Source organism: Dufourea novaeangliae, unplaced genomic scaffold (genome assembly GCF_001272555.1).
Source record: "Dufourea novaeangliae isolate 0120121106 unplaced genomic scaffold, ASM127255v1 scaffold65, whole genome shotgun sequence".
NCBI lineage: Eukaryota > Metazoa > Arthropoda > Insecta > Hymenoptera > Halictidae > Dufourea > Dufourea novaeangliae.
Window position 1 is genome coordinate 1,562,368 of NW_015373961.1, and position 16,265 is coordinate 1,578,632.

Here is a 16,265-nt window from a genome sequence, read left to right on the forward strand (position 1 = left end):
ATTATAATCGTAAAAAGAAGACCACAGTACATTTAAGCATATCAGCTTCTCGTATCTCTGCTACCAATTTCGATATCCGATTTGCTTAACCATACGGCCCCAGGCTACGTGGAAATCCGGTTTTGTATTTTTTGTCAATTTCCGCGGGACATGTTACTATCGGGTTTCATCTACCGAACGACGAACCAAATAAATCGCCCACGGTCAAAAGGTTAACAGATGTAGCTTGATAAGATCTATCTATCAATCTTTTATTGTAACATTTATCCATGCACAAAATAACGGCCATTATTCTGTAGAGCCTTATTTCATCTGTCCAACGTGAATCAATGCGTCCGATCGTATATCACTGGTACATAGAAATTCCCCATATTGTCGTCGAAAAATGGACAAGAAGAATACCAGAATGTTTCGAAGGAACTAATATTTGTTACTGAAATTGAATACCGATGGTAACGGGACGATATCGACCTTCATGGTACATAGAAACACCCTTAAGGAACTTGCACCGAGATTTCGTATCACCGAGAACTCTGTGAAACTTTCGGGCGCTCCCGTATGATCAGGGCTCACCCGCATGAACGGAATTTGTCCGCGTGTAATTTACTTGCGGGGAAACTGACGAACGCTCGGAAGTTGCCAAGATATCGAACATCGATGCTCCATACCTGGCGGGCTTGTCGCCGCTTGTTTACCATATTTATCGTTCCAGTGGCCGTTGAATATATTAAGATAATCAGAATCCGGGTATATATGTATACACGAAAGTTCCGGGGGGATTTCCTGGTGTTGCAATCGAAAAAACGAATTTTTTGCAATTGAACTTAGCTTTCTTGGTACCGTTTTCATGTGGGACCATCATGAGACATTAAAGGGTATTCTTATACATTACGTGTGAATTTGAACTATTTTATAAAGAAATAATAGTACTATGACCGCCTAAAATATTATAGGAAACATAATATCCATCTGTGGTCTTACTTCGCATAAAATATACCTAAGTACAGTATTTATAGAATAGTAGACATGATCCGAGAATTTTGTTTATATTACAATTTTTGATGAGGATTATTTATGTAGATGAATTATTGCAATCTGAATTTGTCGTCCCTCTACAGTAATTTAATTAAATTGTGGAGTGGTAAAAAAATGGTACTATTCCCCCAACGTTAAAGGCTCTAGACAATGTTGTATTATTTAACGCTCTACCTCTCTGCGTGATTCATTACAATGAACGACTGTCGCCACATAACACACGAAACATTCCGTTAAATTATATGGACTCAAACCTTCGTGGATAATCCTACGTTATTCAAAGAAAAAAGGGAACACAAAGCGAAGGCTGTTCTTATCCGGTACTTTCAGCGGAATTATATTCCACGGAGTGCACACGGATTGCAAATGCGCTGACTAATTAAGAGAAACGGGACAGCGTACATCGTACTGAGACATTCCTTTTATTTAATTTCTCTCGTGCTTCGGTGCTATTGGCGATCGAACGTTTTTGGGTCAGTTTTGAATCGGAGCAGACATGACTGGCTCGGTGACCCCTTACTTCAAACTGTCTATGCAGTGGTTACTGGACGGTGGAAAAGTGGTTGTCGTTTCTTCTTTGTTTGGAGTACGCGCATCGAGTAAATGTAAAAGAACCCTCGTAAATATGAAAGTTAATTTTACATCGAAAGGATTTATTTTAGGACCTATATCGATTAGACATTTTTTACTCCACTCGATGAGTACCTAAAGTCTTAGACCCTTTTTCCTATGATTCCTCCATCACATTCTCCTTACATAGTCGCATTTTTGATATTCAAATTTCATTTTTCAACATTCATTTTTAATTATCAGACAAATACACATGCTTCTTTATTTTCATCTAAATTAAAGACGCAATTTAACGATAAAATATTTCATACACATTTCTTTATACGTTACGTTTCTCAGTAAGCAAAATAAGGAAAACAGCAGTATTAGGGACAGTGGCATAAATCGGGACATTTACCCTACATCACAAATTCCTGAAATCCACTGTCGACAGATCTGTCAAAAAAATAAAATCCAACAGCCAGTATTCCCGTTTCACGTTGCTCGATACATTGGTCCAAATGCACTATAGCTTCTGCGTCCAAAACGGAACCAAACTCAAGTACCAAAATGGCGGCTCGTGGGGCAAATCACTTAATGGACATCATGTATCCATTCGTAAGTTAAACGTTTCGATCCTCTGTATTATCGTTGGCAGAGGTTCCCTGTGCCGGTTCCACTTGGCGATTTACGATCGAACCAGGGCTCGCCTCGTATATTCCGGTGTGGCGTGTTCACTCGATTCCCGCGTAATCGACGGCTGCGGCCGAAGGGGAACCACGAAATATCGTCACGGTACCAGCCAGTCGGCCGACTTCCGAATTTACGACACAGAGGCCGACTTAGCTCCGCGCGATATGCTAACACCGATACATTATCCCCCCTGTGACGATGTCAGAACTGAGAATCTTTCCGCGATTAAATGCTCACTATCCCCGATAAATATTAATCGCTAGCCATAGCCTGTCGAAACAACAATCCGTTGGGTTAAACGGAATTTATGGGGTGCTAGCTTTACCGCGATCATGACAGAACAGCTTGCAAAATTTGAATTTAGGTCTCCAGGATCGATTAACGATCTTGTGGTACTTCGAATTTTGATGAAAATGTTAGGATTTGTTTTGTCGTCTGGTTGAGGAATGAAGTTCGATCGTAAGTCCTTTCGTATTTATAAGGAATCATTGGATATAGTTTATTTGGGCTAGTTTATGTTATAGTCTCTAGTGATATATAGACGTATCTCTAAGGATTTCTGAAAATTTTAAAAATTGTTTTAAAAATTCTCGAATGTTCAAACTGGTCTCAAACAACTTGCAAGTTGAAAGGTTTTACAATTTTTCTGAAGCACAAAATGGAACCACTTTATACTTTTTCCGTTTCCAGTATGATCGTCACTCCTGTCGTAGACGACTTTTCGCCAATTTGTAAACAGAGGAGAATCCATGGAAGGGAGACAAAAAAAATGTGCAAAGACACTCTCCATGGGGGATGCTCTCGCCATGGAATTTCCATTTGAATGCAAAGCACAAAGGGGTAGACAGTTTTTCGCGCCGAGGGTTGCCGCGATCCGAAGAAAATTGTTTTTCCGTGTCAGCCCCGCGCGAAATACAATTTGTTAGCCTTGTTTCACGGTCCACTCCGCGTTCGGGAGATATTTACTGGCGGCCCGTTCGAAGCCTCGGTCCCCGTGAAACACGTCCGTCTTCATCGATCATTCGTGAATGATCGAGGAGCTACAGAATCTGTTTTTCCACGTTATAGCAATACCCTCGAGGCGAGAATCGGGGAAATTGCGACGATGCACAGTGGTCGTCTCTCCCGAAAAGCTGGCAAAAACTCATAACTTCATTGGATTTTCATATAAATGGGTATTCTTGTGGTTTTGGGCTTGCTGAATTTGAATATCTTGACAAAAATGCAAAAGTCACAAGGAAGACTTAACACCACTGGCATAAATGTTGTTATTAAATTAATTTTTGTGGAAATTCATAATTTTCTGATGTTTGCCTAAATTTATATAATTAAAATGCCGAATTTAATATGGTAGTCTTAATTTTAAAACATTTTTGAAATTTAGTATTGTAAAAATTTTTTTTTTCGATTTTTATAAAAATTCAGCATTTTTATGTTTAGCAGATCATATATGTAGTTCAAATATGTTGTTGCGAAATTGTATCATTCGAATGCACTGTGCGACAAGATTTTCCTTTTGTCGTGTAGTGTTAGTTAAAAGAAAGTTTAAAATTCACGTACTAATTGCATTCTATTGACTCAGAAATTTTAACTTTTAAACCTATTGGTGGCTACCACTGTATTTTCCGACATTCTGCCCTCGTCAGCTCAAAATAAAATAATGTATATTTACATTTCCAGACTGGAAGAAAAAACTCGCAATAACGAAACGAGATTAGGAAACTTTTAACAAATCCCTGGAATTACAAAAATTTGAATAATTCGAACAAAATATTCGGAATGAAGATAATGTATTATAACTAGACAATGGAAGTTTATGCAACTTCACGATTTCAAATGGGCTGACGAAACAGTTGTTTCTTTCCCACATTCAGGTTTCTTTATGGTATAAGAAATTTTTCGTATAAGCTGACCAATCCACGTCTTTAATCTATTTCTTGTGTGAATTAATGCAATTTATTTCCATAGTCCAATTTGCTTTTGCGTTTACACGGGCGAGAAAAACCGTAATGTAATATAAACTTTTAACGAGTTCGATTCGCGTTACGATGGCGCGTTAACAGGCAGTTTAGCAACAATGACGGAGCTCTATAACGTGGAAGACACTAATTTGTGTTTGTGCGTGGAAAATTATATTTCGTGGGGAATTATGAGATAATGTACAATTATTAAAATTATATCAATGAAGTTTAATAATAATAAGTTCAAAATTATGTATATCACGATGTTTAATACAGTAGCTCCTGCACAAAGAGAACTAGAAATATTAACAATTAAACAGGAAATTAAGAATAAATAAATATTATACAGTGTGGTAAAGACAACAATATAGTGCAAAAATAGTTTAGGAAGTCGAAAATGTAGAATGTAATATTTTTCATAGGTTATTTCATTTTAAAAATAATCGTTGTTGAAACTTTATAGCGTTGCTTCTATTTGTGTCAATGTTTACAGATCATCGAAATGTTGTGTTATTCCTCTATACACCGCTATGATTCGATGGGAACGGTCAGTTAAACTATAACAAGATCAAACAGAAAACCAATAATACCGCGCCATCGGTATGTTTACGACAAGTGGAAACAGTGAGTAATGGACAGACACGTTAGCGAAATCCTATTCAGTATCTCCATTATTCGACGAATACATTTCTATTTGATTTTCCTGGAAACGAACTGACATAGAAGAAAATGTTATTCTACATTTTCCATCTAGCTTTGCACGAAATATCTTCTCCTCCTAATTTGTATGTCGATTTCCTAATTCCTAGTTGATTCTTTACGAGGACTTTCGATAATTTAATAATATAATAATGAATTAAAGGGCCAAGTCAGAGATACAAAATTAAGATTGAATGTAATGGGGTTCAGAAGGGTTTCGAAGAAATTTCATTCATAATTCAGGTGAAACACGTCCATGAATCTACTCAGCATTCTGTTGGCACAATAGACAATCGGACAGGTTCGTGGAATCACTGACCCACTCGACGAAAGCGAAAACTGTGACCGGAAGCGGATATGTTTGTCCCGTGCAAACACGTAAATCTCGTAACAGAGCTTCGTGGGCATATATATACATACCTGGATCGTACAATCCTCGGCTGTTCCCGTAGATAAAAAGAATAAGGTTAAAAAATGAAATATGACGTGTAAAGTGTACGACGCGGATAAATAGGGCCGTAGATAATACTAATAAATGATACTCGTGATATAGGAAGGTACGGAAAATTGATGAGCGTAAAAGCAACATGTTCCAAACATTTGAACGAAGATAAAATTTTGACTTACAAAAAGTACATCTTGCAACAAAAATTAGGTCGTTGAAAGTTATCTGCACTCACAAGTAGCCTGGTATACATATATCGCACCTGTGCACCACCTCCAAAGCTACCTCTCAATTTCCAAGACTTTTCCATGGATCTTAACAATCATTTTTTTTTATAGTTTCCATTCCATTGAAATCGTCGACACTGTTCAACAATCGGCATTGAGTTCGCTTGCAATCGGTAACCGTTTCGTTACGGGAACGATGAACGCAGGCTAAAGTGAATTCCCGAATGATCGCAGAAATATCCACGGTGAAACGGAACGAAACGTCTGAACCATATTCGTTTTACGCTTTGATAAAAATGTTCCCCCCTCCTCCCTTGTCCGCTGTTCCCAATTCGGGGAATTGGGAATTGAGTTATTCACGTAAATGTGAACACATTTCATCTGAATTAACTGTCTGTCAATGATTATTACTAGTGAATTGCGTATTTTATATTTTCAATGGCAATGGGAAATAGTATTAGAAGCAGAATTTTAATTTGTCAGAAATTAAATTAATCAGAATTTGCGCCCTTTTTGCAACGACGGCCTCAATTATTTATTATAGGTTAACGAACTCTCTTATTTTCTGTAAAATACATAATGAATGTGACCTGAAATGCTGAATGACTAATTGGTACATCTGGTAGATAAAACATAAGACCTGTATCGAATTTTCGATACAATTTAATTGAACAAGTGAACGACACCGTAATAATTTTTATATTAAATTCTGAAGAGCACAAGAAAGACTTGTCGATAATTTTTTAGAACGTTCGAGTGGTTGCAGACTTACAGTAGAGATGTTATGAAAACGGGACGGAAAAGCGATCCGCCATGGAACGCATGAACAGACCAGAAAAGATTCCATAGACATGGAAAAATGTTTAAAAAAAAGTCGCTATCGGTTTTCCAATCACCGCCTGAAACCATCCGGCGACGATTCGTTTTTTTTTCCAGACAACAGTCCCCTGGACGCGGACAAATTTCCTTCGACAATTGCCGGACCCGCGAAATTTAAAAGCAAATCTCGAGCTGTCGTCGCTTATTTTCAGCTCGATCCAGTCAGATTTACCGATTCCTTTGTACCGTCACATCGCTAACCAACGCTGCACACTGATATAATTCCAATTCTAAACGAGTGTGAGGCATCTGGAGAGTTCCATCACGTTTTCCAAACTGTTTTGAAGAAAATTTGTCTTTGTACCCGTGATTTTATTATAATGAAGAGGATATACTATATGAATTTACGTACCGAAATCCTTTTACGTGGTATTCTCTTGACCTAGAATAATGCATTATAGAGGTTAACGATACCCTCAATATAATTGAACAAAAAATTCAGTAGATAGATGAATAGGAAACTGTAAAATGATTGGAAAATATAGTCAAATACAAATAATGAGTTAACTAATCTCCCCCGGTAAGCCCTTAAGAATACGGACCATGAATTCACCGATTCTTCTTTCGTAAATTTGAAAGACAGTAGTAGGTTCTATCTTTTAATTCAATAACTTTCTGTGCTAAACCTCATTACAAAGCCAGCGTTAAGCCACGTCTACACTATATAGCATAACAAGTTGTATAGCAAAGTGATAAAACTCGTTAGAAGAACAGAAAGAGAAATATTATGTAACATTTTTCGTCTTATATACCAAGTTACATGTCATTCATCAGGTGTAACGCCATTATTAACACCATATTAAACAAGTTATAAAAACATATTGTGTATCAAAGTTGTATAACAGTATCTTATATAACACTCTTTTATTATACAATAATATAGACACAGCTTTACACCTCTCCTGCTTAGATCTCTCCTGCTCAATGCCGAGGAGCTATCGAACACTCATCAAACATTTACTGTACACCCAATATTCCTGCCAAGAATCACAACCTTCAAAAACCGCCACATTCTCTTCCCACGACCAACACCAAATCCATACGAAACAGACCGTCCACTGCCCCCCGAAATGCTCTGCGATCAGCACGAAAATCCCAGCTAGAGGGTAGTCCGCTTAGGTGGGGATGAGCCCCTAATTTGATAAATCCCAGCGTCCCATGGCCCGGGAGCCTTTTATTCGTCTCGGGGAGTCCTTGAAGGTACACACCACGCTAGGGCAAGGTGGAGAGCAGAAGGGCACACACGACGTTCAGACGGCGCGCAAGGTGCTCCTCTACTGGTGAACAAGGTTGAGTGGGAAGGGGGAAGGGAAAGGGGCGGAACAAGTGGCCTGAACTTCTACCACCCGCTACGAATTACCGTTGCTCTTAGGAGGCACTGGCTACCGAGGAGCCCCCGGAGCATTAAATGCTACTGGGCCGTCGTAACGCGTTCTTGTCCTGCCGGCCTTTCCATCTCTCCAATTCTCTTTAACCTCCGCGGGCAGGAAATACAATGGGGAAAAGGCGCCGCGCGGCTTCGTCCATGGGATCTCGTCGGAGCTTTCCGCGGTGCCTGGAGACCAGGATCCACGGCGACCCCGGCGATCTTGACACCGTTGGCCCTACCCCTGTTGAACGTGACACCGATCGCCACAGTGTGACGAGTGTATTGGGCGTACGGGGCGAAATTCGTAACTTCTAAACTAGTCTATATTCGACCTAAGAATCCTATTACTTTCTTAAAGAGTATACACGGATGAATCGATTGATGGGGAAGAAATGTAATTTCATTTAAAAACAATTGAGCTGACCTTTATTTTTTATTAGATAAAGAAAGTTTTCTTGCGCAGTTTTTCGATTGCGATTTGTTGTCACGTGATTGCTGAGTAATTTTTGTTTGAAAAACTCTAATACTTTCTTAAAGAAGATACACAGATAGATGGATAAAAAATGTAATTTCATTTTAAAAAATTGAGGTGATAGAAGTTTGTATTACAAATGTGATTATTAGACGGCGGATTTCATGCATCTACACTGTATACGATCGTTTAGATCTCGTATACTGATCAAATTAACGAAGTTTAATCAGCTTTCCATGTTATCTCGAGCTAAAAGGAACCCCTTCCCAGATCGAATGAAACGTCCGTTTGATTTCAGTCCCCGTAACTGAATACAGAAAAATTTATATTTGCATAAACATCCCCGCAGCTCTCGTGATTACGTATGCTATTTACAACTGGGAAAACAAGCAACGGTTGGGGGGTGGGGAGGATAACAACAGGTACGGTGGTGGAACGTAATTCCGAACGAACGCCGCGAGCCTTTATCCTGTCTTCTCCGCAACAAGGACGCGGAATTGGACGCAAACGTTATCGGCTTGTATGCAAATACGTGCTCGCGTAAAATGCGTTTTCGTAGGCGGAGTTGTTTTGCGTCTTTGCTTTCCACCCTAGACTAAAAATGACTCCGCCGTGCAAGCTAGATACGAAGGAAGATAAAACTGTCGACGAAGAATCGTCGGAATCGCTGAAACCTTGGCAAAGCCAAGAATTTTTACTTATCATTTCCTTAATCCACGTAATAGATATTCCCACCAAATTATTCCAAAGTTCGAATCTCCCGCCATAAGAAGAGTCTTATAACATAGAGCACGATCGACCACACACGTCTTTTTGTCCCCTAACTTTGGACGTATCTCGCTCTATCTACCGGCCCATAACACCCACGAAATTCATCGAAATTTGCGTAGTACCCTGGATCCTTGCCGCAACCTCTGCAATGAAGTTCTTATCGATTCTCGTTAACGAGAAGAACGCTATTCGGTCGGACCTAAAAGTTGCGTCTTCCCAAGCGAGCCCGATAAGGCCTGGCTCAGCTTAGAAGGACCGTCGTATTTTTCGCTATCGGCCTCCTGATCTGAACAGTATTTTCGGCGATCCGGTTGTTTGTCAGGGTGATCTCGTTGGATTTATAGCCTTAGTTGACCAGACGAACGCGTAGGCATAAAACGGCGCAGAAATGAATTAATGCTTCCCTGGACATTGTTCCCAGAATTCGAACAATAATCGACTGGCTTGTAACAAAAACAGCCTCTGTTTATTTTGTCAAACCAACAGTTTCTTGTGAAAACGAAAACTTTGACAAACGGTGTTTTTGAATGGTCGATAAATTTTCCTTTTGTATTAAATCAGGAGTAGGTTAACTTTCGATCAGTAATGTATACTCGTTATTGAAGAATAATATAAAATTTGCTTGTGTAAGGCTCTTTAGATGAAGACATTAATTCAATTCTAGACTTGAAGTTCATCAAACATACGTGAGCCCAATAAACTCTGAATTACGTGGCTGCGATACACGTGTTTGCTCAGATAGTGTATACGTTGAACATACAAACTTTATCTCATCCCGTAGTAACATAATTTCACTGTTTACGATCTATTGTAGCTGTACATGTTAAACAAAGCTATGTAAATGTCTCGACCCGCAGATACCCTCATTTTCCCTGTCTAAATTCAGTTTAAACGATCTTCGACTAATTTCCATTGTTAAAAGAAACAAGTCACTTTCAAAGATAAACTCCGTAAAATGTTATTTACGATTTTGGCGGAGATTATTTTTTACCAGAAAAAAGCATTAATTAAGAAGGCTGCAGTGAATAACATTTACTAAAAATTGGTTTCAGATTAAAAACATACTCCCAAGAACTAAGGTTTCCAAAAACAATTATATGAACATCCGTGTATTTAATGGCGAAACGTAAATATTTACAGTGTAACTAATAAAATTCAATGAATCAATAACAAATAATAAACAACAAAATAATTAATAAAACAAATTTCATATGCAATGGTCCAATTATTATCAACAGTTGCGTATTCTAAGAATGAAATATCACTAGTCAACCGATGTTATACTTGTAGAATTTCATATCCCCGATGGGAAGGGATGCTTTTACCATCCAGTAATGTACGACGCTCGTGGCAACGAACCACGCCAGATACGGGAGATGAGTTAAGGTATGATTTCCGGTTCAGGGGCCTCCTATGGAAAATCCAACGCGCCCGATCCCGCGTTTCATTGATAAAACCGTGGATGTTCGCCGAGGATAATGTACATAAATTCCGAATCGCGGGTGCTGGCGCCGTTGATAATCGATCGCTTGAAATAATCATCCGGCTCGGTGGACATCAAGAGGCGTCTATTCCTCCGGGTGTGTGTATCTTCCGATGTGTGCGTCGTACATGTCGGGAATATCATTCATAGACTGAGGATTTTATGCATTTATAAAATATCCAATCACCGAAAATTCAGTATAGTAAAAAGTTTCAGAAGTCTCATTCAAGTTTTCCATCGATTCCTACTTCAACTATAGAATTACTAAACGATAAAATCACTAAACTAAAGTTTCAAGACGACAGAATGGAGATTTTATGCAGATCTTGCTAAGAAAGTACTTATACTTTTCTTGATATTTACCTAGAAAGCAATTACTTTTCTTCGTATTTACGTAACTAGCAAGTACTTTTAGTAGACCTCATGTAATTTCAATCTCAATCCCAGAGGATACGAGACGAAAACGAAGATAAAAGAAGACGGAAGCATATTTCATAGTCCCATAGCAATCGTCATGGAGTAGAATACATATGTTACGGAGCCTTATCGACAGGGCTTATTCCGCTCGACTCGGTTCGATGGTCTCAGTTCTAAGGTATTCTTCCCTTAAAGGAACTCGAATATTGTTTGGGATTATCGTTATTACCGGTTCCCTTACGAGACGCTCTCTTTACTGCCGCGCGCGCAGATTTGTTTCATCGAGAAAAGTGGCGCACCAGTCAGGCCCTCCGAAATGTGTCGCCTCCCTTTTATATTCTTTGGCACCATTCAGGGACTCCCACAACCTTTTACATAATTTCACTATATCGACTATCCCCTCGATGGTGGCGAAACGAGGGTTGGATCCACCCGATTTCATCCCTTCCGCCCCCATTCCCGTATCCTCCCGCAGGATCTAAAATTTTTGCCGAGTTTCCGTAACCATCGTGCAGCCACTCGTTGGCCTCTAGACGGAAATGGGTTGAGGGAAAACCCGGATGGACTCGACCAGAACACAAAGTTAACTTGAATTTTTATAGATGAAGATACTGTATTAATTCGAGGATGACTGTTGTTCTCTATCTCTTTCTGATTAAAATGTTAAAATTCCAGAGAAGTTTTTTGTTCCTAGAAATCCTAAGAATTCTGAAAATCCTAAAAATCCTAAGAATCCTAAATTTCCCTGGGTACAAACGTACAATTTCAAAACCATAGGTTACGGCTGCGAAAAATCATCAGAAGCATAGAGTAAATTTCGATCGTTTGATTTTCACGAACGGGTACGTTGTTGAAATTTTCCGCCACGAGAGGATCGAGGTGGGAAAGGCAGAGGGGGCAGTTCTGTGGCTTCGCCCGAGCGGAAGTTATCCAAGCCCCCGGAGGGGACGTTTCCTGTTGCGCGCGACCCGCGAAAACGACGGGCGCGTTATTGTTATTGCTACGTTCCATCGAGAGTGGCTCGAACCAATACGAGAAAAACGAAATAGGGAGTACGAAAGAATAAGAAACGTTCAGCATTTTCTCGATACAAGGCCCTGGATAGAACCGAATTCGCCTCATGAACGCTATTCCTGGCAGGCCACGTAAAGGAATTCTGGCCACTTGTCGAAAATCTGACCACGTTTCAAGCAAAAAAAGGAGACACGACTTTCTTTTGTTTTCGTTTTTTTTTTGTTCATTGCGCGACACGTGATCCGCCAAGGACTAGTTAACTAGCCACACATACACTGGCTGAATACTTAATGGGAAATGGCAAAAGAGTAAAACGTTGAATTAACTATACACTCGTTGGAATGTCGTGGAATTCCGGGATATCGTCGATCTACGGCTGTATACAACACTTTTTTCTACGCGATTTTCATGGCTGACGAGTCGTCTAGTTGTAAAACGGGACCTTACGCGGTCAATACTGATTCGTTGATGCTGAGAACACGTGTGAACGTTTCACGTCAGCATTACACACTATCAGATTACCAGGAGAGTTCGGTCTATTCCTGAATTTCTGATGGAAAAAAATGAGAGACTTATCATTCGTGGGTGGGATTAAAGTGAAATTCCCTGTTGTATTAGTTATGTTTACAGGTCCCACGAAATCCCCGTGTTCCGAGAAACATATGTTTGGAACACCGGGGAGGATTAATACTCCATAATGCTCGATAATTCATCGCGGCTTAGCGATCCCCCACCAAAATACTTTGTAGATCTATTATTAGGTACTTTCTTCTAAATCCTTTTTTCTATACTTAGAACGAGCCGGGAATACGGCCAATGAATTTCGAGAAATGTATAAACGACGAATAATGTCGCATGAAACATTTCTATTGTAATAAAAGTACGAATTGGAGCGGGGGTGAGCTGTGTTTACCAAGATGTAAGAAGATGTAATTGTATCCATTCGATGCATCCCTTAAAATGCTATAAAATTCATAAAAACGTTTTTTGGTGCAACTAATAGGTAGTGAGTTATTTTATATAGTATTTCTTATTGACTCATTCTGTATGTACAGAAATTGTAAAAAAAGGAAGGCTATTCTTAAAGGATACTGTACAGCAGTGGTTCCCAAACTTTTTGAAACCACGACCCCCTTTTGAATCAGCTTTTTCCTCGCGTCTCCCCGGGGAACCGCGACCCATATATATCTTCTTTCCCAAATACAATATAAATATATGTTAATACGAATTTTTTATTTTATTCTGTAACTCTTCTGGTCGCTACACTTTGGGAACCACTGATGTACAGTATAATGCGCGATTAAACCAGATTCCATCTATCTCCGTCTGAGTCTGATCGTAGAGGGAATGGAGAGACTCTAATAAAAACACGAGACCACCAGCTGTAGAAGGAATAAACCGAGGTGAATTTAGGGAATCAAGATCCCTGAGGGTCCTTGCCCTCATTCAAGTAAGTGTACGTTGGTTCCCGTTGCGCTCGCGAAAGGCATATGGGCGAAAGAACGGCGGCTTCCTAGAGAAAAAGAAAACGGAAAGGCACGGAAAGGAATTAATTAAACGGCGGATACGTCGAGTAAACGCAGGCTAGGTACAACGGAAAAATAATAGCGTCCAGGGCGTCGTGCCAGTTTATCGCGACACCGCTGATCGTCGGACGTGAGCTTCCTTTCGTAAATCTCTTCCTCCCTCTGTGGGAGGGTGACTTAACCCTTGGAACGTCGAAAGAGATATCAGGAATCAGGAATTCATTGAAAATAATAGTTTTAGACTTTTCAAGCATCTCGGGAAAGTGCAGTCCAGTGAACGAGTAAAAATTATTTAAAACCTGGTTTGTCATTTGTCATGTACAGTATCATATCACTTCTAATAGTACAATAATTATAGAAGAAGTTGTAGAAAAGGTATTTTCAATAGAACTGGAAATATCGCCGAATGAATGGAAACAGAAGTGAATGTTTAACTAACCTTTGTAGTAACGACTGTTCGATCGTAATATTTGTAATATTTGAACACTCTCGTACACGGCTCGTGGAACGTACCGAAAGTCAATCGGTCGATCGCGTTGCAGAGAATTATTTAGTTTTCCTCTTTCGTCGGTAAATATCCTGGAACAAACAGTGATCTATTAAAAGCATGGAATATATTCAGGAATCATTTCACTTGCAAAAGTAAATACAATACGGTAGAAAACATTCCCGGTGAATGAATTATCGACCCTGGTATTCATTACTGAAATATCTGTTCTTGTACGAGAAGTTCTGCCCGGTGATTACGAAGAGATATGTGTATTAACAGTGGAACGGGTCTCAACGATTCATTTTTAGTAGTCAGTTAATCTGGGACATTGCAGGATCCTCTGGTGCGGTGATTACTGCGACGACTTCATTTGTAAAATATGTCACGAGATCCATTTCCGGTTGATGCGATGCAACCCATTGGTTTAATTAATCCATTCTTTTTTTATCAATCTCTACGTTTGTTTATTTATTTTCTCGCTGTAGAATATAGAATATAGGATAAAGAATTATTGATTTATCCTAATGTTCACAATAATATCGCTTCTTTCGGATGATTTTTAACTGACAATAATTTCTCTTCTTCTTGTTTCAGGTAAAGCAGTGCCATTCGTGGAGTTGACCGTGGCCCATGCATCGGTTCTCACGATTCTGGCGATCAGTTTCGAGCGATATTACGCCATTTGCGAGCCACTGCGAGCGGGGTATGTCTCACGATGCAAGTTTAAAAAACAGAGATTCTTAAATACTTCTGCGTACCACATACAGGGTGAAATATTTTTTCTGAAATCTGTAGACACTTGGCAAATAATTATTTAATCTCATTAACTGTTTAACAGTCAGGGTGATGATCTCAGATATTGCTATGTACGTATATAACTCTGCTGGACGGTAGTGTACGATCGATATGAATCGCGACTGACGCACAGCAGAGTTGGGTAAAATGTAATCTAATTACAAAATCCAATGTAATTGCCATGTAATTGTGGGACAATTGCAATTAAAATTACTTCGTGATTAACTCTACTAAATTTATAATAAAAATTACAATGTCATTCTAATGGTAATTGTCCCGCAATTACCTTGCAATTACATTGTAATTGCAATTTAAATTTCGTAATTAGATTACATGTTGCCCAACTCTGACGCACAGTGTCGATCCCCGATGTCAGTCACGCCACTCGATTTGTGTCTCCTCCGGATCCGCCACTGATTTCTCTACAGTTACCAACGTCACCTCTCTCTATTGTCGCCGCTTTCCCAGGTTACGATTGGTATTAGATCCGTGTATCACGGCAACGATCCCGGATGACAGTCACGCATTCGCGAAACGTTACACCGCTACATACGCTGCGCTAAGAACCACTAATTTTTCGCGTACGATTTCTATTTTCTAATACATTTTTTTTTACTTTTATTCTTCTCCTTCAGATACGTGTGCACTAAGGCCAGGGCGATGTATCTCTGTCTGCTGGCGTGGGTGGTGGCGGCTCTGTTCACGAGGTGAGAAAAATTCATTAAAAAAAAAAAGAAAGAAAATAAGCGAGTCGTACCGCGTCGACTCATTACACCGACACTTTTCACACACGCTTTCTTTCAAGCTGACGCTCGGCCAAGCTTTTCTTCCCACGGCCGCTTTTCCATTCTACGACCACCTTGTGCCCCCTTTCTTCGAACTGTATGTACGTCATTCCCGGTTGTAACGTAGAACGTGAATACTCGAAAGAGCTCTCCGTTTCATTGAACGAAGAAAGGGTGTATGTACATATTGTATAGTTCCCCTTTTCTTTTCGAGTATACTGCAGATTCAAAATTGCGTCAGGGATTCGTAATATCTCGTGCCTCATTCGTTGGATACCCTGTGTTTGCTTCTGTTTTTTAGGGTGCACGGTTTTCTGTTCGAAGGTTCGTTGAGCAAAGAGTTACAGTGAGCCTGTTTGCAACGTAATTATGTACTGTTTCCGTTCTGTTAAGTAATTAATTAAACGGAAAATTATTTTGTTTATTCTGGCCGTGTATGAAACGCTTTGTTAGTTTCGTTTGGGCGATAGTGGTACGACAGAATCTCCCTGCCCCGTCCGCCATTTTGAAACAGTTGGCTCGCAGAGCCAATCAGAATTAATTTTCGTTATTTATACATATATAAGCTGTAATAATAGTTTATATTATTCATCGTCGGTAGAATGCATGTCTTGATGATAATCTTTGCTTTGACTATTTAAGACCACTGTTTTTC

At 39.6% G+C, this 16,265-nt stretch overlaps 1 protein-coding gene across 1 annotated transcript in view; it reads left to right on the forward strand.

Annotated features, from left to right (window-relative positions):
- LOC107186533 (growth hormone secretagogue receptor type 1) overlaps positions 1-16,265 on the forward strand; it is a 45,742-nt gene that overhangs the window by 18,150 nt on the left and 11,327 nt on the right. Inside the window, exons 4-5 of the mRNA XM_015574425.1 lie at positions 14,625-14,733; positions 15,461-15,532. Coding sequence (XP_015429911.1) covers positions 14,625-14,733; positions 15,461-15,532 — 181 coding nt within the window. The remainder of the gene's footprint in view (positions 1-14,624; positions 14,734-15,460; positions 15,533-16,265) is intronic.